The sequence below is a fragment of the Octopus bimaculoides genome, chromosome 14 (assembly GCF_046866305.1).
Source record: "Octopus bimaculoides isolate indiv1 chromosome 14, ASM4686630v1, whole genome shotgun sequence".
NCBI classification, from domain to species: domain Eukaryota; kingdom Metazoa; phylum Mollusca; class Cephalopoda; order Octopoda; family Octopodidae; genus Octopus; species Octopus bimaculoides.
The window spans coordinates 53,923,193-53,949,819 of record NC_142941.1 but is presented as its reverse complement, the minus strand read 5'-3'; the positions used below and the strand labels follow the sequence as shown (position 1 = coordinate 53,949,819).

At 36.6% G+C, this 26,627-nt stretch overlaps 2 protein-coding genes across 4 annotated transcripts in view; one reads left to right on the top strand and one right to left on the bottom strand.

Moving 5' to 3' along the window:
* LOC106868554 (protein FAM184A) overlaps nt 1-5,960 on the bottom strand; it is a 73,641-nt gene extending 67,681 nt beyond the window's left edge. Inside the window, exon 1 of the mRNA XM_089362982.1 lies at nt 5,276-5,960. Within this exon, the coding sequence (XP_089219108.1) occupies nt 5,276-5,434 (159 nt within the window). The 5' untranslated portion in view covers nt 5,435-5,960. The remainder of the gene's footprint in view (nt 1-5,275) is intronic.
* On the top strand, nt 968-25,056 carry LOC106868551 (syntaxin-18). 3 transcript variants are annotated; one of them, XM_089362984.1, is made up of 12 exons: nt 968-1,891; nt 11,368-11,554; nt 13,688-13,755; nt 14,227-14,339; nt 15,223-15,300; nt 16,249-16,315; nt 18,282-18,361; nt 19,736-19,860; nt 21,009-21,067; nt 21,356-21,425; nt 22,946-23,026; nt 23,992-25,056. In XM_089362984.1, exons 2-12 carry the CDS (start codon nt 11,393-11,395, stop codon nt 24,085-24,087), a joined length of 999 nt encoding a protein of 332 aa, XP_089219110.1. In that variant the 5' UTR covers nt 968-1,891; nt 11,368-11,392; the 3' UTR covers nt 24,088-25,056. The 3 variants fall into 3 exon arrangements, with proteins under 3 accessions (XP_089219110.1, XP_089219109.1, XP_014769346.1); XM_089362983.1 differs by lacking the exon at nt 968-1,891 and adding an exon at nt 9,351-9,591; XM_014913860.3 differs by lacking the exon at nt 968-1,891 and adding an exon at nt 10,655-10,776.
* The last annotated feature ends 1,571 nt before the right edge of the window (nt 25,057-26,627 follow it).

Sequence of the window (26,627 nt, the reverse complement as noted above, 5' to 3'; positions counted from 1 at the left end):
CAGCAGATGAAATACTGCCCAGTATTTCACCTGGCATGCTAGCGTTTCAGCCAGCTCACCACCTTAATGATAATAATAATAATGATTTCAAATTTTGGCACAAGGCCAGCATCAAACACAGCTGTCCACTGACTTCATGGGCCAAGTTAAAAGCAATAAATTATTTCCATCATAGGCACAAGAGAGATGTAGTCATTTAAATTGACTACTCATACACACACACCCCTAGCACATGACTGGAACTTCAATTTATCAATCCTTGAAGCATGGTCAACTTCAGCAGTATTTGAACTAAAAATGTAAAGAGATGTAATGACAACCCTTTTGATATCAACCTACCTACAGCCCTGGTTTTACACTACAGACTTCCTGTTTAAAATGTTCTAAGTTAAAACCTTCCTTCAAAATTTCATGTTATGTTCCAAATGCCAGCCAATAACAATGATAATATGGTAACAAAAGGATAACTCCATTGCTCTACAAATTCTTCCATCTGGCAAGGAGTCCAAGCTAATGAAGAGCTTGTACAGGGTTGCTCAGCCCTATAGAAGTAACAGCTGAATCTGTCTCAAATTACACTTTACTATCTATAGAAAAAAGAGTGAGAAATACATTGGGCCATTTAATCTGTAATAAATACAACAAAAAAATGGGATGATGATGATGGTTGAAATACCTTTAACCAAAGATCTGCACAATCAGGGCTGAGCCACATCTAAACAACAATAACAACACACCACTCAGTTTAACAAACATTACCCGGAAACATAGCTGGCTTTAACAGAGGACACTCTGTTTTCCAGCATGTAGGTCAGTTCTCCAGTTAGAAAGAAACTTCTTTCCCTCCCACTAAGCTAATGTCAGAGACCCTAAAAGGAGTCACAGACACTAGTCTTCCTCCTCTAAGCTGTTTACAAAAAATAAAGTGAAAGAATAATAGTAAAACACAACAGCAGTAGGTAATGCCATATGAAGAGGGTACATGTCAGTGTATAAGATCATTTTTAAGTAACTACTGCATCATTAAAAATATAGTCACCTGCTCTGATAAGAACAACATTACACACAGCAGATAAGATAGAATGAATCCAGGAAAGGAAGTTACAGATGAAAAAACCATCTATCTGATCTGACATGAGGAATTCAAACTAAATGAGGGAACTTCTATAGGGTCGTTCAACCTACCAAAAAAACCAGTCAAATATCCCTCAAATCACATCCCTATTACCATGGGGAAAAAATGGAAGGACACGTTGGATAATATAGTCGTGGATATAAATTAAAATGAGGTGGAAAGGTTTGCTTGATCAGAGCTGACCAGGGACTAAACTATAAAGACAACAACTATGTTTTGGATGATGAACCAACAAGGAAGACTACATTTTTCCTAGAGACCCTGTACATAGAGCAGTAGAGTGGCAGAAATGGTATTCCTATGTGTCAGTCATTATTTAACCCAAGGTCAGCTCTGATCAATCAGACCTGTGATCAAAAGATTTATATTTGTAACCATCCTATCAGCTAACAGACAGTTATTGCTGTTTACCATCAAGTCAATCTGTAAACATCCCATCTTCATTTCAAACAATGTATCTAGGACTACATTATCCAATACATTCTTCCTCTAAAAAAAAGGAAACGGTCAAATGAATCAACCAGAGAAATGCTTAAGAGAGCAAGCTTTGGACAAGAAGTCAGATAGGACATAGAAAGCAGGACGCCACCCAAAGATAACCTGGTGAAGACAGGCAGAAAAAGGATTGAGGATAAAATGAATGACATGGAACAAAGTGAAAGAAAAATACAGGACAGAACACTGGAAGACTGCTGTGAAGAACCTATGTTCTGCTAGAAATCCAAACATGACATCATCATCATCATCATCATGAAGGTGAGGTAAAGATGAAAGGAAATTTGGCAGCTATTTCTAGAAGATCAAGTGGCTATATAGAGGCTACTTCAGTCAGTCAGTATTTATACGTGTTATGTGTGTCATTACAGTGTGTGTGTGAGCATGTGGTTGTGTGTGCACACATGTGATGTTTGTGTATAACAATACAGTACGTTATGTGAATGTGTATGACAGAAGTGAGCTTTGTACACGTGAGAATACTATACCTTATCCATTGTATGCATGAATCAGTAGAGCATTTTACATACATTACAGTACAGTATATGTCTGTAACAGTACAGTGTGTTATGTGTGTGTCACAGTACAGTGAGTTATCTGTATGTATGACAGTACAGTATTTTACATATGTAACATTACATAGTTTTAAGTCTAACAGAATGTACAATAAGTTATCTGTGAATGACAATACAACATGTTATGCATGTCACAGTACAGTTTGTGATATGTGCATAACAGTGCAAAATGTTATAATGTATTGTACTGTGGCACTGTGTGACAATGCAATGTATTATGTGAGTGTCACAGTAGAGCCTGTTATAATTTCATACACACAATACTTGGTTGTATGTGTGTATGTGATTAGGGTTTTAGGTGACTGTCAACACAATATGTTTTTTTTATGTGTAACAATGCAGTATGTTACAAGCTTGTCAGTACAATGTTAAGCACGTGTATCAGTACAGAGTGCATATGTGTGTAATAGTACAGTGTATTTGCATGGTATGGGTGACAGTAGTGTTGTGTGTTACAGTATATGTAGTATATATATATATACACACACACACACACACATAAATATATCGTCAGTAAATCATAAATCCGAAAGAGAAGCACATTCCCTAAGTTATAGCGCGGTAGAGTAAATAGGTATAGATAATTATGGCCGGCCTATCGGGTAACCTTGGGTTTCGCATCCATAAAGCACTTAGCTTTACAGCGTTTCTACATATTCTTTCTTTGAGGACAAGAGTATTTAAAACATTTCCCTTTTTTTGATGCAGGGGAGTGATTAGCAGGGAATGTGACTGCTATTGTTAGCCTGTTGGGTGACCATGTAGAGTCAATTTCATTCACTTAAGTACAATGTGTTATCTATGTGTGACAATATAATAGTGTTGCATACACAGCATAGTATATTGAATTTTACATACAATTCAGTGTGTCAGGCACGCATGGCTGTACAGTGTACTATAAATTGTTGGAGTGTAAACCCCCACCCCACAGGTGAGCTCTGATCAGGGCAGACCCTTAGAATGCAGATAGACAGCTAAACAGATGTTATTCTAGTTATAATGCCTCCCTCTAGTTGAGGACAATGCTACACATTCTGATATGTAGAGGTTAAGAATAAGGTTGTAGTTTGACAATCTGGACATGTTGAATTGTCTCTGCTGTCCAGTCCATTTCTGTATACTTAGACTTAGATATATTTTGCCTGAACTAAAAAAAAAAGCGGGGCCTGAATGCTCACAGAGGGTTATCTTTCATCATAGAACTACTTCAACTGGGCTGATCTGGGGATTTAAACAACAAGTTTAGGTTTGACAAGTTTAAACTCAGGGGCAGCAGACACCCAGCACCAAGTGAATATTTTACTTGAGATAGCTGCTGTGCAAGTTTGTCCCTAGATAAATTCCTCTGGTACAAACACCAAGTACCAGGTAAATATTTTACTTAAGATAGCTGCTGTACAATAGTCCGTCCCTGGTTAAACATTTTAAGAAGGATTCTTATTAGAGTGTAGTCTTAAATTACTTTAAGAATAAACATTAGGTTCTGAACTTTTCCAGAGCACCATCCATCCATTACAGGTCACACTGTAGATATATCATCTACAGCACAAGCTAACAAATTAGCCTTTTCGTAGTTGCACGGCCTGTTAAAAATAGTAGTTGAATCTCGCTCACACCACTTAAAGGGAGAGAAGTTAAAAATTATAGTCCAAAAATTATATTATGGGTCTGGAAAAAAAACTGCAGTCATGTCTGGAATGCCCTAAGGGTTCTTAATATACTAGCGTCATGTTACAGAATCTCAGTCTGAGTCAGCATAGGTTAAGTGAGCTGGTTACAGACACAATGCAGCAATGGCGTAGCAAGGGTTCTCAGCTCCCCCCGACCCCTGTCCGTCCACCCACGAGAGAAGGGAGGGACACCGACACTTTTGATGTCCCCGCCGTAAGTTAAGATATGTTAGACTAGAGGTAATTTTGCGTCCCTAGGAAAGGTGAGCCTTGCAGCACTTTTCCAAGATAAGAGGTCCCTCTTTCTCCGACATTTAAAAACCATAGATTGTTCCGGTATGTTGTCCGACACCATATTGAACCATTATCTATGATTCCTGAACCACAACGGAAACAGTTAAAATAAGGACACAATGTTAGTCTTAATAGAAGAATATTTTCTATCATAGACTAAAAGCCAAGAATTTTATGAGGAACAGTCGATAAAATCGTCTAACTCGCGAGTTTATTTTATCGATCTCGTCCCAAATTCAAAGCAGTTAAATAAGAAAAATTTGTTATTTTATGAAACAAGTTCGAAAGAGACAAACAATATTCGTTTTTAGTACGTGTCCCTAAGTTGTCGTTTAACCCTGGCTAACATTGCTTGAGCAAGTCTATGGTCAAAAGAATTCCAGCCTTAACCATCCAGTTTTTTAAGCATATTTTAAATTAGGTGATATTATATCGAAGTTTTGCCTAAATTATATTGTCTTTATGTGCCTTCCCTATTCTTAAAGACGGTCAGGTGTACTGAGGGAGATTTGGCTGTTCTTTCTAACAGGTCGAGTGGCCACATAGAGGTTTCCTAGTTGGCTCGTGTCGATGGTGTTTAACCACAGGTCAACCCTGATCAAACGCATGAAGAACGGCGTTCCTACCAAGACGAATCCGTCTTTTTTTTTTTTTTGTCAGGACCACACTGTCCAACATATCTGTTGTTGCATAATACCAAATCAGAGCTAATTGAGCAGACTTATAATCAAAAGAATCTCAGACAGGACCATTCTGCCTTTTGTACATCTAAAAGTAAAAAGGCTAGTATGTCTTGCCTTAAAAAAAAAGGAAAGAAGAAAAGAAACGTAAGGTATGATTTGATGGGGGTTTGGCTGTTATTTCTAGCTGGTCGATCGACTACGTAGAGGGTCCCTTATTGGTTCGCTGACCAGAGGATTGCTTCCTACTCCGTCCCGAAAGAAGAAAAACGGATGAAAAAAGGGACGGTATGTTATGATTTGAAGGAGATTTACGATATCTCCAGAAAGCCGGGCGGTTGCGTAAAGGCTTGCTCCCTAGTCTCGTGTCCCCAGGTTATTTTAGTAGTTTGGTCAGCAGAAGAATTTAACAAACAGGCAACTTACCTTCGTCAACTGGGCGATTTTCTTGGACATTTTGTGATGCATGTCATATGTAAGATCTCCGTCTTTTGTTGACGATCCATGAGGTAAAGTGGCAAATTTAACATTTTGCTGTTGGTAGAAATTATTTGAATAAGACATTCTGGTGCTGCCAGTCGCCATTTTTTGGCTTGAAACCAAAAAAAACAGCCCAGCAATGGGGAAAAAACTTAACAAGAAAAAATAAAGAGAAAAAAAATTGTTAAACTTCGAAGATTCTTGCTTTTATAATATTGGTTCCTCTGATGATCGGTTTTATTTCATTGTAATTATTTTATCAGCAATCCTAAAAAATGGGTAATCAATAATAACTATAGTCGAGTTAGATAACGAAAAGTCTGTGTAGTTCTGCGATGCTTATAAAAGATTTGTGATGACAGGAATAAGAAAAAAAAACTAAAAGAAAAGTTGGTTGGCGAAGATCTGTTATAAAAATGATCGTAATAGTAATAATGTATAATCCATCCACGTTTTAACCCCAAAAAATTACGAAGAAGTAGCAACTAAACCATGATTGTTACTTGATTTCCTTCCAGGACCGAGCAACGGCTCTAAGTCACCGGCATCTCAACAATAACAGCAGCAACAATAAAGAGCATCATCACCATTTAGACTCCATGGTACCAAGAACAGCGCACGCCTCTGTTTTGGCTTGCGGTAACTATGTTACCGTGTATACATGGATGTGAGTGTGTGTGTGTGTGTGTGTGTGTGTGTGTAAATGTCAATGTCGAGATAGGTTATCTCATGTGTGTGTATATATACATACACACGCATATGAATGTGTATGTTTGTATGTATACTAGTGTCGAGATAGGTTATCTCATGTGTGCGTGTGTGTGTGTGTGTGCGTGCGTGCGTGTGTATGTGTGTGTGTGTGTGTTTACTAAGTCTCGTGAGTACGCGTCTCGGCTGCTGAATGTTTGTGTGCGTGTGTGTATGTTTGTGTATGTTTGTGTATGTGTGCATGTTTATACCTTTTAATAGATGTGTGAAAGAAAGAAAGAAAGAAAGAAAGAAAGAAAGAAAGAAATTGTTAGAGATAGGGGGGAAAAGAAATAACGAAAGAAAGAAGAGAGGGAGGGACAAAAAGCGCGTCTACAAAGTATGTGCATGTGTGATTATGTATGATGTATGTGTATGTTTATGAAGCTACGTATGTAGGCCAATATGTAGCTAAATGTGCATGCGAGTGTGTCCTGCTAAATTATGTGTCTGTCTATGAAACTGTTTATGAACCTGATTACGAATTTGTTTTTGTTGCGAAGTTATTTATGGGACTGTATGTGTGTGAGTATACATATATATATATATATATATATATATATATATATATATATATATATATATATATATATATATATATATATATATATATATATATATATATACACACATGTATATGCATTGTGCAGTCTACCAAGCTCTCTGTTTGTGTGCATCTATGAAGCTCTGTGTGTGCGCGTGTGTGTGTGTTGGTATGTAAAGCTATGCATTCCTGAGAAAGTTCTATATATCTTTGTATTCAAAATGTGATTTGAAACATGTTTATGTAAAGCGATGTGTGTGTGTGTGTGTGTGTGTGTGTGTGTGTGTTGTGTGTGTGTGTGTGTGTGTGTGTGTGTGTGTGTGTGTGTTTTAAAGTTGTTACGTTTCTTTGGACATGTGTGTATCAATGGTGATATGATCACTTTGCAACGAAACCTTTATCAATGACATTTCTGACATTCCTTCTATGACCTCTCAGATGACTATTCAGTCCTGCAGCAGATCTATCTTGTTTGAAGCATAAGGAACAAACGAAAGTTGTAACGTCCAGTGGATTAATCGGATCACTGTGTGAGATATGATCCCTGTGAACAGCCATATGTCTCTTCAGACACGAAATTGACTTGCAAGCCCTTTCAAACATTACACATGTCGAATCATCTGGTCTAGAAGGAAGGACGTTGCATACAGGTGGGACTTCTGATGGTTGACATAACCATCCTTAGAAAGAAGTACATGGCCATACGTTTCACATCTCCAGTACTTTATGTGTTTTTACTGAGGTTCTGATGACAGCTCATCCGAAACCAGTGTTTTAGGCTTTCATGCTGAAGGCGACCCTCTTCGAAAGTTCTACATCATTCCCTCATAAGCTTCCTCCACTCAGCTCTTTCCAAAGCTGGTTCTTCCCAGTTCTTTACATCGATTTGCAATTCCTTCCGGTTGCTTTTTGTGCAGTCTTTGTACTTTTTTTGTAATTTGTGCTGACGACACTTTCTAGTGCCAGCTTGCCGTTGGACGGCTCCTTCGAAATCTTATTATCATTCGTATGGACCACATAGCCTGCACGATGCATCTGAGTAGATATGATGAGTGAGAGGATGCTTGTGCATCCTGCCTTTGCAAAGACTTCTGATTCAGGAGTGTTACTTTGCCACTTGATGTTGAGTATGTATCCCAGACATTTTCGATGAAAGCGCTGAAGCAGCTTGAGAGATGACTACAGTGTACTGTCTATGTTTCAGAAGAGTAGAATAAAGCCGTTAGTACAGAAGCCTTGTAAACAATCGGCTTCATCATGTTGGTGATACTGTAATTTACCCAGACTCTCTCCTCTCAAATTCTACAAATGCTTTCTGAATGCGAAGATGTATTTCTGCCTCTATGGATCCATCTCTTGACAACATGCTGCCTAGGTAAACAAAAGTATCCACTGCACCCAATCTTGTTCCGCATAATACGATAGGAATTTCCGACTCAAAGTTTCAAGTGTTTCCGATTTGAAGTTGAATCTTCTCAAATTGAAGACTCTTCCAGTAGTTCTAAACTTCAAAAGGACGTCTTTATCCTCAACCGTGAAGTACATGCATAAGCAGAAAAGCAAAGAATATCAAAAAGAGTGTGGAGCAGGAATATCGCCTTGCTTTACTCCATTGTCAATCGGAACTTCATCAAGCAATTTTCTATTGAAGATTACCCAAACCTTCACGTCTTGGTGCAACCGCTTAAATATACTGACAGACTGTGTGGGGAACTGGTCTTTCCCAAATAGTGGTGGGCACCCGACCTTTCCAAGAATTGCCATATTTGTTAACCGTATCAAAAGCCTTTGTTAATCAACAAAGACATAATGCAAAGGTACCTGCTATTCAGTACATTTCTTTTGTATCTGTTTAGTCAAGAACATAATGTTGATTGTTCTTCTACCTAATCTAAAGCCACTTTGAGATTTCTAGATGACAGTAGGACAGATATCGGATCTATTTCAAAACGGGGGCACCAGTTTTCATTTATGTTTTATGTAGTGTTTTTGGTACCGAAAGACTTTCAAACTTCGTATACTTATCTATTTTGTGTTATAGAACAGAAAAAAAATTTTTGTATTCGAATTTATTTCATGTAAAAAAATTGTCTTATTTCGATAATTTCTACTAATCACTGACGTCTATTCAGTTGAAAACAGTTAGCGCTGTAACGGTGTATATCGTATTAATCCCCTAACCCTAACCCTAACCCTAACCCTAACCCTAACCCTAACTCTAGAATCCGAACTCTAAAATTGTTACACACATAGATACGCACAGCGTAATCTATTATATAAACAATATGCGTATAAATTACGATTAAACCGGATGAAATATGTCACAGAGAATAACATTTTTATGACCGCCCAGCAGTAACTCTATTCAGCTGAATAGACGTCAGTGATTGGTTGAAATTACAGAAATACGACAACTTTGACATGGAATAACTTGCGATGTACGTTTTTTTTGTTAAGAAGACTAAGAGTAAAAGATGTTTTATATGACACATTCTACCAGTGTCCCAAGTTTCAAAGTGTTTCGTTTGTGTTTCGTTAAGAAAATACTGGTGCCCCCGTTTTGAAATAGATCCCAGATATCTTCCATTAGCCGGTTCAGCAAAAGCTAAAGATTAAATACTACATATATTATGTTTTCGCTTCCAGCCTTCTGCAGTTCGACAGGAATACCATCTGGGTCAGGTGCTCTACCTGTATTTATCAGAGCCATTCCTCCACCCCCATCATAAGATGGAAATTGATTCATTGTGAATTTCATATCGTACTGAGAAAGACTCTCTATAACATTATCATCGATTACCAATAGGTTGTCAAATAAATCAATGAAATGTCTTTGCCAACGCCGTAGGATTTTCGCTGACTCTTTGACGATAGAAGTGTTGTCCCTGGATATCTGAGGAACTACAATAAAAGTTGGTGAGCCGAACATTTCACGTAGAAGGCCGTAAAACAGTTTGGAATCCTTTGCATCGTAGGCTTGTTTTCTTTTTTTACCAACGACCACGACTCATCCTTAGTTCTTCTTTGTTCCCGTTGTAATGTTGCTTAGTATTCCTTATATCTCTTTTAAGTCCTCTCCGTAATAGGCTGCACAGAAAGGCACTGGCTCAAAATCTTGTCATGAAGAGCTTGTTTCGTTTTCAGTTGCTGGTTGATAGTAGGATCATCACCATTAAACTACCCGTTATGTTTCTTCATTCTATAACCATGTCCATTGACTACCAATGAGTACACTTGATTTTTAAAGTTTTCCCATATTTCATCAAAGTCAAGACAATGAAGTTATTTACGATGTCACGTGCATCTGGCAGTTTCAATTTTGTAACATCGACACGTTTAGTATCTTCACCCCCACTCATACATACGTACACACACACGCATACATACATACAATACTAGGGTGTTACCTGTCATATGACTGCTAACTTTGGAAATATACTTGTGTCACCTTTAGTAATATCAAGAAATATGGCATACTCTTTTATTTGTTTCAGTCATTTGACTGTGGCCATGCTGGAGCACCGCCTTTAGTCGAGCAAATCGACTCCAAGACCTATTTTTTGTAAGCCTAGTACTTATTCTATCGGTCTCTTTTGCCGAACCGCTAAGTTACCGAGACGTAAACACACCAGCATCGGTTGTCAAGCGATGTTGGGGAGACAAACACAGACACACAAACATACACACACACACACACATATATATATATACTTTATTTAAAAGCAGCAGAAATATAACAAAAGACTGTTACTCGGAGTTTCACGTTCCCGTTCATCGGACAGTTTTATACATATATACGACGGGCTTCTTTCAGTTTCCGTCTACCAAATCCACTCACAAGGCTTTGGTCGGCTCTAGGCTATAGTAGAAGACACTTGCCCAAGGTGCCACGCAGTGGGACTGAACCCGGACTGTCTATTATAAACTGTGATTTTAAGAAAAAGTCGAAAAATTATTTAAAAAATAAAATCGTCGAAAAAATTATCATAATTATATCATAGTTGTATTTCTATGATGTAGCACTTAGTCATACGGTTAGTCATAAAACAGTGACCTCCCTTATTGTGCGAAAGCATGTGAGCGCAAAACAAAAACATCAAATCAGTCATTGAAATTTTTGTGACTTTTCAGAATACAAACATTTGTGTTTGTAAAGGTATGCAGCCGTAGATTTTCTTTTCTTTTTTTTTTTAAGTGGGGAACTGTATATTTGATGCTCATTCCCTTCCTGTCGGAAATTAATAGGAATCGTGCATAATTGTTCCACTGAACACTGAGTGTTTCAGAGTGGCTGCTACCACGTCAATAAAAATAACATAAATATGGATGCGTGTGTGTTATTAATTGCTGATAATAAGTTAATATAAAATTTAAAATGGTACAATAATACGAAAAGAAAAGTACTTTTTTTTTTAAATGATATATGTATGAATTTTTTCTCAAAGTTAAATCATATTATTTAATGTAACGATTAAAATGAAAATAATCAATTTAAGAAGAATCATAATTTGTTAACTATGTTGACTTTATAGCTTAAAAACAGAAATAATGAAAGACACAGCTTTCTTTTTATGCATTTTTCGTTACTAAAATCTATAAATGTTGGTTGAGAAAGAATGCAATAAACTGTATTTATATTATAGCTTGAAAAATAGAAATAACAAACGATACGAGGCGGGGGTATGCTTTTATCGTTTCGTTTTGTTAATCAGATCCATATTTTTATCAACTCTTTATGTTATTGCAGCTGAGGCTAGAATCGTAAGGAAACTATGACAGATATAACCAACGTGTTCAAGGCAACCATAAAAGCTCTCAAATCGCGTCAGAAAGCTGAAGGTTTAACAAATAACAACAATGTGGACAATGGTAAACATCCGTTGCTCGCCCCTCGGAAGGAAAAAAGTGATTTTCAGAACAGATGCCAAACTGTTGTAAGTTATGTTGAAATGTTTTGAAGTGCCCCACTCCTGCTCCCCTGGAAATATATTTTATATCGTTTTGCTTTGTTTTGAACTAAAGAGAATTGCTATTTTCTTATTCCATCGATGAAAAGTATTGTTATGATCGTCTGCCACAAATATACAAATTGCGATCGTTTTACTCAAACTGCGCACGTTTACCTGCATTGTGCCCATATGTATATAAGTAAACGTGTACCATCGTCCAATTTTTAAATGATACAAGGTAGACCATGGTCAGAATCGTTAGTATCAGACAAAATGCCTTTCGGTATTTGTTCCAGCTCTTTATGTCCTGTGTTCAAATGTCGTTGAGGTCAACTTTGCCTTCCGTCCCTCTGAGGTCGATAAAATAAAGTACTAGTCTGTAGGTGGAATTGTTAGAATGTTGGACAAAATGTCTGGCAATATTTGTTACAGTGCCAAACTGTATCAGCCCTTCCTTTTCCTTTAAAGATCTGTGGTAGTGTGACCTCTCGTTTGCTTGGTGGCTATAGTCAACACCCCACGCACGCAATGTCTTCGTCTTATGTTGAAATTAACAAAAATACCCCCTCCCCAATCTATTTTCACCCTACGAGATTTAGCTATAATTAAAGGAAGGCCTGAAGGGAAATAAGCCAATGTTATTGCCATCAATATGGCACAATCCAAAGATTCAGTCTTCAGTGAGAGTGCTTAGAATATTTGTTTCTGGTAGAGCAAAAATTTTTTAGCTGTGACCATTCTTTGGCATTTTCTTATGTGCATGGGAACCCAGGACCACATTAAGTTCCATGTCCTTTTTTAAAAAAAAAATCGGTTGTGTGTGGCTTGAGATAGATTTGCTTTCTAATATAGGTACAATGTCACATATCTGGAGAGAGCAGAGCTGGATGAAGACCTCTCATACCATAAGCACAACCTAAAGATGATTCTTCTCAATTCTTCCATTGCCTAACTTACAATGCATTGACATAAGTGCCAAATGTGAAATTGTGGCACAGTAGTAACCAAGAAATATATGTATCCATCGGTTTTCCAAGTTGCTAATATCATCTGTCAGTTGCAATTCCTGACAAAAAAACGTTGAATAAAAGATGTCAATGTGTTCCAAGTTCCAAAATAATTGATTAAAAATTTGGTCTTCTCTCTGACTAGACCCCACAAATATATTCTATTTAACTTAATTATTTTAAACTTCATTTATTTAATATTAAATAGCAGTAAGCGATATAAGCAAATTATTTACTTATGATTAGGACAGCCGAGAAAAATATGAACTTTCCACATGTTTTATTCATTTCATTAGAAAATTGTTATATCATTTACTGCATTGTAAATCCATCATGGGGGAACTCTATGATACCCTCTTTCCTCAGTACCCTAAATGCTTATTTTGTGTAATGGTTAATCCAGCCCTGGGAGAGAGGAAATTCTGTTACTTTAATACTTTATCGATCCCAAAAGGACAAAAGGCAAAGTTGACCTCAGTGGGATTTGAACCCACACCTTAACAGGTGCAACTAAATATTGTGAGGCTTTTTTGTTTTTTTTTTAAGGTGCAGTTCATTACAGTGATGCTATTACTTGACTACTACTAAATTTGACTGAAATGAAATCATCATTTATCTCTATTTCGATATCAAGTACTCTTTTTTCTCACAGTCAACACTAAATGTATGCATATGTATGTTGTTGTTTGTTCCTCCTCGATCCATGCCTGGCTTATAAGTTTCCCGGTTTCATTGGTGTATAGGTCCCTGACCTGGATGGGACGCTGGCCCATCGTAATATATATGCATACATACACACATATATACATGTGTGTGTGGGCTTATTAATGCTGAGAGAAACCAGAGGATTTCAAGAAGCTCAATTTTTCTTTAGTATCCTACAGCATTGTATGAAGGGAGAGAGAACACTTTCTCTGCACAGCATACTAGATGAAGTAATAGCTTTTAGAATTTAACAAATCCAACAAGATGACTGTGGTCAATTTGAACTTCAGTCCTTCAATGACTAGTTCAGTATCTTGGTTATTCCACCATTCTCCATGTAATATATTATATACTTAATGTATGTTGAATGATTTTCTTACATATTTTATGATTGTTTTGTTTCTAGTGTACCAACATAACAAAACTCAGAGGTTTTCTTTTGCAACACCGGAAGAACTATATCAATGCTGGTGGGTAAGTAGGTTATTATTTTTCTCACCAAGTTCTGTTTATGCATGTGAGTAGAGTTTTTCCTACCATACATTGAAGATACAGCGTAGAAGGATGAGGCTAGCAGGACACTGCATCAGGCATACCAATGAAATTGCTAACAAGCTGGTGCTCTGGCAACCAACAGAAGGAAGAACCAGGAGAGGAAGGAAGAAAACAACCTATATCGACAACTTGTATGGAAGGTCGAACAGACTTCTAATTAGTATGTTCTTCCGTTTTTAGATGGTTTACTGTGGCTTGAGGGTGATTTGACTGCTACTTCTGCGTCTCCCTTTGGCTAACTGAAGGGAGATTATTGCAATCTTTAATTGCCGTTTTGAATTGTGTTCTCCCCCTTGTTATATGTTAACATACAAGTCATTAACCAAAACTATTATTTTATAAAATGTATCTTAAATATTCAGAGTACCCCTCTATTCTATTTGGTTTCAGGTATTTGATGAGTGGTGCTCAGATGGAAGATTCTGAGCGAAACCAGATTGATCAAGATTGTGAAAAGGTCATTAAGACATGCCAAGACACCATCAAACATTTCAAACAAGAAGGTATATTTGAAAATTAGCATTAGAAGTTTTGGATTTTTTTTAACATTCCAAAATCTGGCCTTAGGTGCCTGTATGGATCAGCTGGTTCTGTAAATTTTTGATATCTGTCATGATTCAATATCTTTCATGATATGCTTACATTTAGTGTCTCAGAGAAGAAAGATGTGTGGAAGTGGCACTATGAAAGATTACTAAATGTGGAAAATGAATGGGAGGAGAGTCTTTCTAATATCAAACCAATTGAAGGACCAGCTATCAGAGTTGGTAGCAGTATAATAGATAGGCAATTAAAGATATGAAGGCAGGGAAAACCCCTGGACCATCAAGTAAAAGTCTCCAACAGTGGGATATAGCCTAGTCACTCACATTGTTAACCAGGTTATTCAGGAAGGCATCATCCCCAATGACTGGTGTAGTAGTATTATAGTTAGCTACTACAAGGTTAAAGGTGATGTCTTAGACAGAAATAGATACAGAGGTATCAAAGTACTGGACCAGGTCATGAAAGTTACAGAAAATTATAACTCAACTGATTAGGAATAAAATCAAACTAAATTAGATACAGTTTGGTTTTGTACCTGGGAAAAGTACCACAGGTGACATCTCATAGTTGACGGTTGTTTCAACAATTCTATAGTAACTAGTCTTGTGTCATGTCCATAATTTGTGGATTTTCTGTTTATTTGGAGCGACTGTTTCATAAGGGTATATCCTCCTTGCAATTTTGAGATATATGCTGTCTATAGAGATACTTCCTAAGGTAAATGCCTGGATTATCTTATTCCAACTGATCTATTATATATACATGTGTGTGTGTGTTTGTGTATAAAAACATTTTTGTTGATTTATGATTATTTCTTATGTCCATATTTATATCTTACAGTTAGTGCCCAGAAAGTATCTCCTCAAGTTCGACAACACTGGGATGGAGTCATTTCACTTTTGGAAGCTTATCTAAAATGTAAGATTTTATTTCATTAAAATGTTACTAGTTTCAGTTTTTGGGTTGTTGCAATGCTTGGACACCACTTTCCATGATTTTTAGTCTATTATATCGAACATGGTTTTTAATCTACACTTTTTATTTACCGAATGGTTAAGTCAGTTTTTTATCCCCATTTTATTTTTAGTTTAAAGAAATGTAACTCAAGACAGTTTCCAAATTTTATTGAGAAGGTACCACAAGTACTCAGCTAAGGTGACGGACTGGAGGAATTGATAATATGGAGCAAGATGCTTGATGTATCTGTTCTGACTCTTTGCACATGGTTTCCAATTCAGTCCCACTGCATGGCACCTTAAACAAGTGTCTTCTGCTTTAGCCCTGGGCCAACCAAAGCATAATGAGTAGATTTAGTAGATAAGAAGTTGAAAGAAACTCACTGTATGTGCACATATGTCTGTGTGTATGTTAGTGTGAGTTCATATTTACTCTTGCTAGCATGGAAAAGTAGACATTAAAACAGTAATGATGGAACACACCATCAGGGAATGTACATCTATATTACTTGTCTATACCAATCCAGCCATCTCTCTTATGCACAGGTTAACATCTTGAATATTTCTACCATGTGTTAAAGATAATAAAGTAGGTGGATTGTTTTAGAAGCAAAGTATAGACCAAAATGTTTTGTAAAACATAATTGTCTTTTACATTCTGATAGGATTGAAAGTTTCATCTTTAATTTCCCAATCCATACTGCTAAAATAAGTACTTGTTGTATACTAAAGAGTAGGAATGGGTCAGTCAATTCAAATAACTATGCTCCTCCCTCACAGATGTGTGACTGAGCCAGTGGAAGATACTAATATTTCAGTAAAAAGCAGTTTTTCTGAATTTTTGTTTGTATTTGTATTTTCTTCCTCCTTGTGAAATTATATTTTTCCACTTTTATTTATTCCTATACAGCTGTTTGCAAAATGTACAGTGAACAAAGAGCTGTTCGAGTGAAGCGGGTTGTCGACAAGAAACGCATGTAAGTACCAAACAAGAGATATGCATGCAGCTAGTACTGCACGCATACTTCCTGCACTCTTTTTCCACTTAGGTTGACTTCCCATTTAAAAAGGGCAAAAATAACATATAGTCCCTAGTTTGTGGCAATGGAATATCAGGTACTCTATAGTATAATCAGTGATGTGGTTGCCTGGCAACAAATAGACATAGAGGTTGATTCTTGTCTGTAGACCTTTCTCAACTTGGTGCTTATAATGGCAAATATTTGCTTAAATGTAACATCATGCAGCAATTGCATAGACATCAATGACATTGAAGAACAGACATATGCTCATACACTTTATATAGTTCCCTGATTTATAGAAAATAGAACAGTGTTTGCTAATTCAGAGGAAGAAAATATTTCTGACTCTGCTTGTGCCAGTCTATTGCATCTGTAGTACCTCCAAAATAACAGCAAAAGTTAATAGAGTAACTTACAGTTAGTATAGTCTATTGGCTGAGAATACACTAGGCATGGCTGTATAGTCAAAAAGTTTGCTTTCTAACTACATGGTTTCATATTTAGTCCCAACGTGGCACCTTAGCTCTACTATAGCCCTGGGCCAACCAAAGCTTTGTGGATGGATTTTGTAAATGGAAACTACAAGAAACCTGCGTGTATGTTTATGCCTCCTTGTCTTGATATTGCATGATAGTTGTAAATGAGTGCCATTGTCATAGAAGCAGTGTTGTTCATTTCCAGTCTTCCAAGGAAACATATCTAATGATGAAGAAATATTACTTTGCTTGGAAACAAGTGAGGGTTGGCAACAGGAAGGGTATCTAACTGTAGAAAATCTTCAAGAAATTCCATCTGACTGTTGCAAACATGGCAAGTGAGCATTAAAAGTACAATGATGATGTCTGCAAACAGAAACTCTCCTAAAGCTAGGTTGATAGATGATTGATACACATTTAGCATCATAGAAACCAGAGATAAATCTGATTCAGTGAAGTATACTCTCTAATTATCTAGCTAAGATGGCAAAATCAGAACCATCACTAAACAGACTTCACATAGGTAACCCACTGATAACTTCTCACTCTTTACTGGATAGCTTGGGAATTTTAGTCTCTTGCTAAGGTTTTGTTGTGTTACTGAATTGGATTAACCTTTTCTGGTAATATCCCACTCAAGGGAGCAGTTTATTTCTTATGTGTTAAAATCTATAATGGAATCCAAATATTGGTTGAGGAAATAATCATTTGGTAATTGTATTATTACTGTATGCTTTTACTAAATTATCTCACATACAAGTTACTGACCATCTCATTAAATTAAGTTCTTGGTCAGTAGTGTTGTTACATCCATTCTCTTACTACAACCTTACACAGGTACAACACCAACATTCCAGACAAGAATGGTTTGGAAATTTTTGTTGTCTGCAATGATTTACAAGCTGTAACTTCAAATTCCCACAGCTGCCAGACTAGTTTACTGGTGCTTTGCACCCTTACACAAACTAGTAGTATCATTTATACTAATGTACAGGTACCAGTATTTCATTTAATATATTTAAGTAAACTTAACATTTGTTTAATTTAATTTAGAGTGTATTGACAAAAGTGACTATCTCTGTTTTGGGAAAATCAGTAATCTGGAAAGACTTTGGAACTAAATGTTCTGGAAAATCACTGTTGTACCTGAACTGTTACTCTTGAATTTCATTGTCTTGTTTTTGTTGTTATTACTACTGCAATTGTCACTTTTACATATATTTTCCCTGCTGATATGGTGTAGTCTATATAATACAGTATCCATCTAGATCCTACATCATATTGCCTGAGGTTTTGGTCTGGTCCTATGTTCACAGCCCCTTCCAGAAGCTGTCTTTACCCCATTTCAGTAATAGAATTAAATCAGTTTGAATTTCTTATATAATAATAGTAATAATAATAATGATGATGACGATAATTTCTTGGTCTCCCTTGATTTCTGACAGCTCGAGATTGGAACCAGAACAAAGACTGCGTGACAGTTTCAAGAAGTTGTCTTCTAGTGACAAACCTGTGGCTTCTGAGGGTAAAACGTTTTTTCTTTTTCTCCCTCTGTCTAAGCTTGAATGTGATTCTTTACTTTCTCATAGTCCCAGATGTTGCCAACAAGGATCAAACATTTGCAATAGCAACACTTACCTTAGTTATAAGTAAAAATAGGGATTTGCAAACTATGTTTCCCTACAGATTGTAGCAGCAGGGGCATTAACAGGGTTTTGTATAACTGTGAGCAAGTCTTCCTCTGAACCAGTGCCATGTTAGACCCATACAAGAGGGTGCTGAAAAGTTCTTAGAAAATACAGGAGGATCAGTTAGTTATGATTTTATTCAATATATTCCTCCCTCAGGTTCACATGCTATAAAAGAACTCAGAAGGTTGGGCCTCCAACCAAGCTTTTTGTGATACCCTTAAAACCAGGAACTTTTCAGCACTCCCTCATAATAGTACCAACTTTTAGTATGTCAGCCATATTACTGTAAAAGTTGGATAGGTGAGTCAGTGGTCTTCATAATAGACAATCAAGTTGTAGGCAGTTCACAATTTGATTTTTCTAAATGTGTTGTGTCTATGGCAACTTAAATCTCAGAAAACTTGTAATGCAAGGTAGTGTAGAGCAACTCACCACTGGTTACAACTGAACAGTTGCTCGACCTACAAGAAATAGCAGTCAAATCTCCCTCTAATCACACTTTATCGTTTTAAAATAGAATAGGATGCACATTAGATAATGTAGTCTCAGATACCCGCCAAAAAGATGGTTGAAATGCTTTTGGGCACAGGTCTGTTTGTTCAGATTGACCTGGGGTTAATCAACAATAACAGCAATACTGTAAAACTGAACAATGTTTTCTTAGTTTGGACTGCCAGGTTCAATTCTGTTCAACAGGAAAGAAGTTATCTGTGATAGATCAGCTATCTCTCATTTGCTGCCTCTTATCTATTTAACATCATAGAAACCAAAAATAAGCCATGATCTTGTGAACTTTGGAGTTTTCATGAAGGTATACAGTCTTGTAGTTATAAGTACAACTTAGAAATATTTTGGGATACCATTACTGATTTGTCAAAGGGTTTGTCATAGACAGTGACCTTCATGACTAAGACGAGGGCCTTCAAAGATTAAGACACTGGCCTTCAGAGTCTGAAATACTGGTCTTCGAAAACTAAGAGCAGCCTTCAAAAACTAACACTCTTGCTTCAAAGACTTACACACTGGCTTTCACAGACAAATCCCAATGGAGATTATTCTCTCCTGCTTCAATTTCAGTGTTGGTATTATGGCTTCTTCTAATAAAATATCTCCATTTCTGCCTAATTTTATTTTATTATATTTTTTTCTATTTGCATCAAGCATTGTTCATCCAAAAATTTTTTTTATCATTATTTTATATAATTCAGAAAAAGCTGAAAATGAAATTGGCAAAATTCCTGCAAAGGATCAAACAACTATCAAAACTTCTTGGCAACCATCAGATGAAGAAGTTGATGAGGAAGATGTGATATCACCTGAAGAAGCAGAAAAAGTACATACCTGATGTTTCTGGGGTTTTTTTTTTCCTTTTACTAGAATATTAGCTTCAGATATTTCCTTTGTAATCATTGGTTCTTGATTCAGTCCTTCAGGGTGGCAATTTGGGTATGTGTCTTCTATTTAATCTTGAGTTGATCAAAGTCTTGTGAGTGAAATTTAGTAAATAGAATCTATGTGAAGGCTTATTTTGTATATGTGTGTGTGTGTGTGTGCGTTTATAGAGAGTTACATTTCAGGGTCAAAACACTCAATGATCATTGGACACCATGTGATGACATCAATTCCTTCTGATTAAAGCTACATACACCAAAGGTGAACAAAGGAGAAGTAGCTTCTTTTAGATGTCATTAATCTAACCTCTCTCTCTCATATCATCATTTAACATCTGCCTTCCATGCTAGCTATATATATATATATCAATGGATAGGATGGCAGAATCCTTAGAGCATTAGATAAAGTGCGTGACTCTGATCTCAGTTGAAATCCTGTCCAGGTTGAATATGTCTTTCACTCTTCAGTTGTTGCAATACTGTAATAATTGACTAAACCCTAGGAGGTGGTACACCAGCAAAGTCACAGTCCAATGACTGACCCTAGTAAAAGAATAAAAGTATGTCTATTCCTTCCACTATTTCTAATTGTAGAAGCTGGTTTTAAATGAATACCAGTGTATTACTGTTAATTATTTTAAACATTCATTCTTGGTACACAGAATGCTCAGATGTTTGGCTCACAATCATAAGTTCCTGGATTGGGTGATACATTATGTCCATGAGTAAGATACTTCAATTCATATTGCTCCAGTCTATACAGCTAAAAATGAGTACCAGCCAAATGTTGATGCATCTCTCTCTCCGGCTGTCACATCCTGGATGTGCCACTGGGTCAAAGGGCAGGCTAGTTAAGAGAGTGTCTATATCTACTTGTTACTACATAGAGACCTAAAACAATTTGTAAAAACATAGTACATGTTTCCAAGCTATACTCATTTATGTATGACATCTGATATACATCCATACATATACATGAGAGAGAGAGAGGTGGTCAACCTGAGGAGATACATGTCCAAAATTCTATGCTAACCAGTTATCCAGGTTTACACTATGTAAATGTTTTATTCATTTTTTTTTATTATTTTAGTTTGAAGAAGAAAACCAAGCATTGATGGATGAAATGCATAGTTTGATGTCTGAAGTTAAGTAAGTAAAATTCTTTGTTCTGCTTATCTCACTTTTGTTATAAACATGCTATACAGTTTAAAGCTGCAATGTTGAAATAGTGTTTGGTGTTTAAATATCTGTGTGAGATGAGCTATTGTTGTTTAACTGTATGCCACCCTTGTCTGAGCAAACTGATGGCCAAAGGTAATCCAGCCTTGACTATTTCCTTTTTATTCAGATATTGAACACATTATCCTATATGCCCCTCTCCCTTGGGATGTGATTCAAAGGAGATTCAGTGTTAATACATCTCTTCTCTTTTTACAGACAAATTGAAGGGAAAGTTCTGGAAGTGTCTCAACTACAAGAAATATTTGCAGAGAATGTTTGGGATCAGGTAAACTAACCTTACCTCTGTCTACTCACTTGCTTTCGTTTTGGTTTTTCCCCAGTTTGAAGAACAAAGAAGAAAGACATTGTTACCATTCTCAGAGCTTGAATCCATGTCAATGCAATGTGTAGTTTGTTATATTAGTGTGAGTATGAGTGCAACACCTTAGACTCAATGTTCATTTTGAACAGTTGCAAGTCAACATCTACAAAGAAAATATACTAGGGGAAAAGCTCCAGCTGGCCACTATTCCAGAGAGGAAGGGTTGGCTGTAATAGTCAGTGGATAGATGAGATAAGGTAGGAGAAATGAATCTTAAGTGACTGAGTGGAGATGGCTTGAGACTAACCAGCTCCAAGTGCAAGTGATGAAGGTTGGGGTTCAGTGGTGAGTGACTTCATGCCTGTCAGTCAAGTGTGGTCTAGGATGGCAAGATACAAACAATTGGCTAGTAACAACATCCAGTTCACTAACTGCATTAATAGTCCCTTGGTCTATACAGTCATCTAACAATCATACAACACTCTACCACCATTACACAAGCTAAAAAGGGGGTCTTTTTTTGATTGCTCACTTGACTTACAAGAAATAGCAGCCAAATACTGCTATTTTGAAAAAAGGGAGACACATTGGACAATCTAATCATAGATTAATAAAGACAGGGTGGCTATGATTATAGATCATCTCAGTGCAGATTTGGAGTTAAAAATAACAATCACTGTGCAAAGAAGGGTAACTGCTGGTAAGATTGATAGTGCTGTGATGACAGGATGGTTCCATATCTTTGTGTGTGTACACTTACAGCTGCTTAACAGGTGAATGAATGCATCAATGTTGTTTAAGTCTAGATGAAGATCTGATCTAGCAGACATGTGGTCAAAGGTTCGATCTGTGACCATGCCAGTTTTTTTTTTTTGCGGGGGGGGGGGTCTCTTGGGGGTGGTGGTAGGGTCTGTTAGAGACTATATACATTGGGTTACATTTTCCTATGTGTCTTTTTCTTTTTTGCAGATGGTAACATATGATTTGTTACTAGCAATAAAGTGGCTACATAGAGGTCCCCTTAGCTCAAATGAAGGGACGTATAACTTTCACTTTCTTGCCTTTAACCCTCCAACGCGGAGTATAGGCCATTTATAATTGAATTCCATGTCGCATAATTTTTCGCTTCTGTACTTATACTCTGCCATGAATGTCCCCCTTTCTCTAGCTTCTTTTGTGTTGATCTACACCACGAGTTCTTAAGCCTACCCCTCTTTCTATATCCATCCGGATTCCACTGTATAGCACTTTTCGCTACATTTGGTGTGTCCTTTCTAATTGTGTTACCAATCCACTTCCACTTTTTCTTAAATATTTGCTCCCTAATCGAAACTTGATTCGTTCTTTGCCATAGTTCCATATTGCTTATGTGTTCGGGCCATCTGATTTTAAGTATACTACGCAAGCACCTGTTGGGACATATAACGAGTGTGTTTCAATGATTAATAATATTAGTAATTATCTTTCATGCTTGGTGATTGCAGGAAAAGAAGATTGACCAAATATATAACACTGTAAGTGGTGCATCAGAAAATGTTACATCTGGAAATGAACAGATTCGAGAGGTAAGCCTATTATCTTATTTCAATCTGTGCGTGTGCGCTGTGTATGTGGAGCACTTTCTGTGATGTTAAGGCACCAAGTTAGTGATGACATTGGGCTCCGAGTTAAAACTGCGGCCAGAATCATTCTGTTTTTTGCTCTTGTTTTGGCTGCAGCAAGGTACATAACTCTGTTTGCTCCAGTTTCACCATTCTAATTTTTTTTAATCCAAAACAGTTATTGGTGGAAAGAAGGGCATCAAACTCTGGATGCATTTATTCCTACGAAACTAATCCTGCTCAGGAAAGCTTGATTAAATGAACATAAAAGAAACACAATATGTATGATGATACACACGCATGCACAATCACACACGTGGGTGGCAGAATTTGTAGTGACAAAATACTTACTAATCTTCGGATGTGTTCATTTAATTTTTACATTCAAGTATCATCATGCTTGAATTTGCCTTTCATCTTTCCAAGATCAGTATGATAAATACTAGTGCTCAAAGTAATCAACTATAACTAGAAGCAGTGCGCCAGTATGGTCACAGTCCTATCATTGAAACCATTAAAGAGATGATATATAGGTTATTTTGCAGTACTTAAATATACTTGCGCATATATATATATGTGCGTGTGTGTATAAAATATGTGAGTGTGTGTGTTTGTACAAAAGTTATAACACTGAAGAGTTCAAGGGAATCTCTTGATCATTAAACTATATGTTATAGTTTCATTTCATATGCATAGACATTTCGTGTGTGTGTGTGTGTGTGTATATATATATATGAAGTTTTATTGTTCACTCACCTGATACTTTGAGTTTTCCCTGTATAACCATTACTGAAAAAAGAAATATTTGTCTATAACTTACCCTGACTATATCAATTTTAGCTTTTAGTCTGTGTTAGAAATCATTATCGTTGCCATCATCTTCAAATTGATTCTTTTATGTCTTTTTTTTTTTTTTTTTCTTCACACAGGCCATGAAAAATAATGCTGGCTTCCGAGTATGGATATTATTCTTCCTTGTGGTCTGCACCTTTGCATTACTGTTTTTAGACTGGTACAATGACTGAGGCCTGCCACATACAGCAACAACAAGGACGCCGTCACCTTTCTGCCTTACTGTGATAACAACTTATGCTACCACCAGCACCACAACTATCTTCATCTACATCACCATATACACTCCCTTTTCTTCAACATTTTCAGATGAACAGCTTCTTGCTCAATTTAATATAATAATAAAGAGGATGATGATGATGATGGTCATGAAGGTGGTGATGATAATAATGATGAGGACAATGATTGTGGTGCTGGTGATGATGATGATGATGATGCAATATATTTCTGACAAAACCTCTTTCATTAATGACTTCTGCTGCTCTCTACTTTGTTATGCTATGTTCTCTTTCTCTGTCACGTTCTTATTCTAATCCTTCTTCTTTTTGTATCACTCCTCCCTCACAAATGTACTCTGCTCTATCTCATTATTTTTCTTTTTTGTTCCCTACTTATGTTTTCATCTCTCTCTCTCTCTCTCTCTCTCTCTCTCTCATGTGCCTTTTCTTTCAAAGGTCAATTATTAACCTCACAATCATTGTATAAGACATTGTGCTTGGATACTCTTAGTTGATTGAAGTTTTCCAACTTGCTATATTACACATGTGATACACTTCTGTACAGTGTTGTGGGGTAGTATTCAGTACTACAGACCAAATGGTCACAAATCCAAACCTTACCACTGTAGCCTTTGCACTACTACTTCCCCCATAAAAGGGGGCTTAACTCTGCTTGCCTCAGTTAGCCTGGCTGACAAAACAGGCTTTGTTCTTATTTCACTGATGACTTGGTAAATAGTTGGAATAGCATCCAGCTGTGAAAACTATAAAATCAAAATAATTAATAAAATTAAACATCTCTCATCTTAAGATGAATATGGAAAAAGAACATGTTAAACAGCACAAAAAAAAACTTTAAATAAATAAATCAAAATGTTTTTTTTCTCCTGTAGAAAAAAAGAACCTTTTGAATCTTACCCAAAACTGAAACTGTTGTTTATTTATTTATTGGTTTCAAATCTTCTCATGGTCAACTTTGCTTGTCATCCTTCCAGAGTTGATAAAATAATGTACCAGTCAAGTTCTGGAGTTGATAGTATTAACTAACCCACTTTCCTGAAAATTTGAAACCATTATTATTAATTTGTTTCTAACATAGAATATATACGTATATATATAAAGTGTTAGAAGTGCTGATCTCTGACTGTGGAGGGAACCTGTGGAAGAGGTAAATCCAAGAAGACATGGGTTCAGGTGGTAAAATATGATCTTTGGATGCTGAGTCTCATGGAGGCAATGAGAAGTGGTTGAGACTCTCAGCAATTTGCTGTGTTTAAGAAGACATGTCAAGCTAAGTGAAATTGTAGTCATGGCCAGTATCAATGACATGTAAAAAGACACCCATGCTGATGACACATAAAAGGCATCCATACTAGTGACACATAAAAGACACCAAGTACACTCTGTGGAGTGGTTGACTTTAGGAAGGACATCCAGCCATAGAAACCATGCTAAAACAGACTGGAGCTTGGTGCAGTTTACTAGTTCCAGTCAAGCCATCTAACCCATGTCAGCATGGAAAACGAATGCTAAATGATGATGATGATGATGATAAAGGAAAGAGAGTGATTACATAAAACCAGAGAAGTTGAGCACTCACAAACAGAAATGAAAGGAGAAAACATTAAAGGAAGAAACACAAAACCTAAACAAATCCAGCAATAACAACAAAGCTAAAAGTGATCATTAAAATAAGAGTGACCACATACAGAAATAAAACCATTACTAATTTAACAAGATTCTAATATTATTTATATTTCTTCACGGTCCTGGAAGCATGTACCACTTAAGCACAAAATCTCAATCAGCACTGTTAACATCATGCCAGCTTTTCCTCACCTCTTCTTTTGCTTCATGCTAGAATGGGTTGCATGAGTCTGTAATAGGTCAACCTGAAACATGTCTTGACGTGTCCAACCTTCATTGCTTGTGTAGTGTAGTGCTGGTTCTGTTGTCACATTCAATAGGGTGGTTGCTATTTACCTCCCACCACCTCAAATCAGCTTTAGTCAAGTAACCAGGTTTTTAAGATCAAATAGGTTCTAACCATAACCATTACCATCCTATCTATCTTTCACACATAACATACTGGACTACGTAATTTAATGTAGGCTGTGGTTTAAAGGATATTTGATTGAACAGCCATGTTGGGGCTCATCAATAGAGTAACAGTCGTTTTTATTCAATCTAGGTTGAGCAGATCATCTCATTTTGTATATCTAGATCTATTACTGTTCAATATATCCTGTTTTTGAGGCTGGGATTTGAGATAGATTTGGTTTCTATTTCTAGAAACTACATAGGGGTTCCCTCTACATCTATAAATGTACTGCTGATGTACAGATTAAAACTATTTCAGTATAGAAACATTAATTTAGTTTGATATTACATATAAGCTAACAGTTAAGAGAAAAACATTAATGCACTTATAATTAAGTTTATTAGGTGACAAGGTTATTGTTCAACCCCTATGACAAAGGCATTCCAGCCATGAC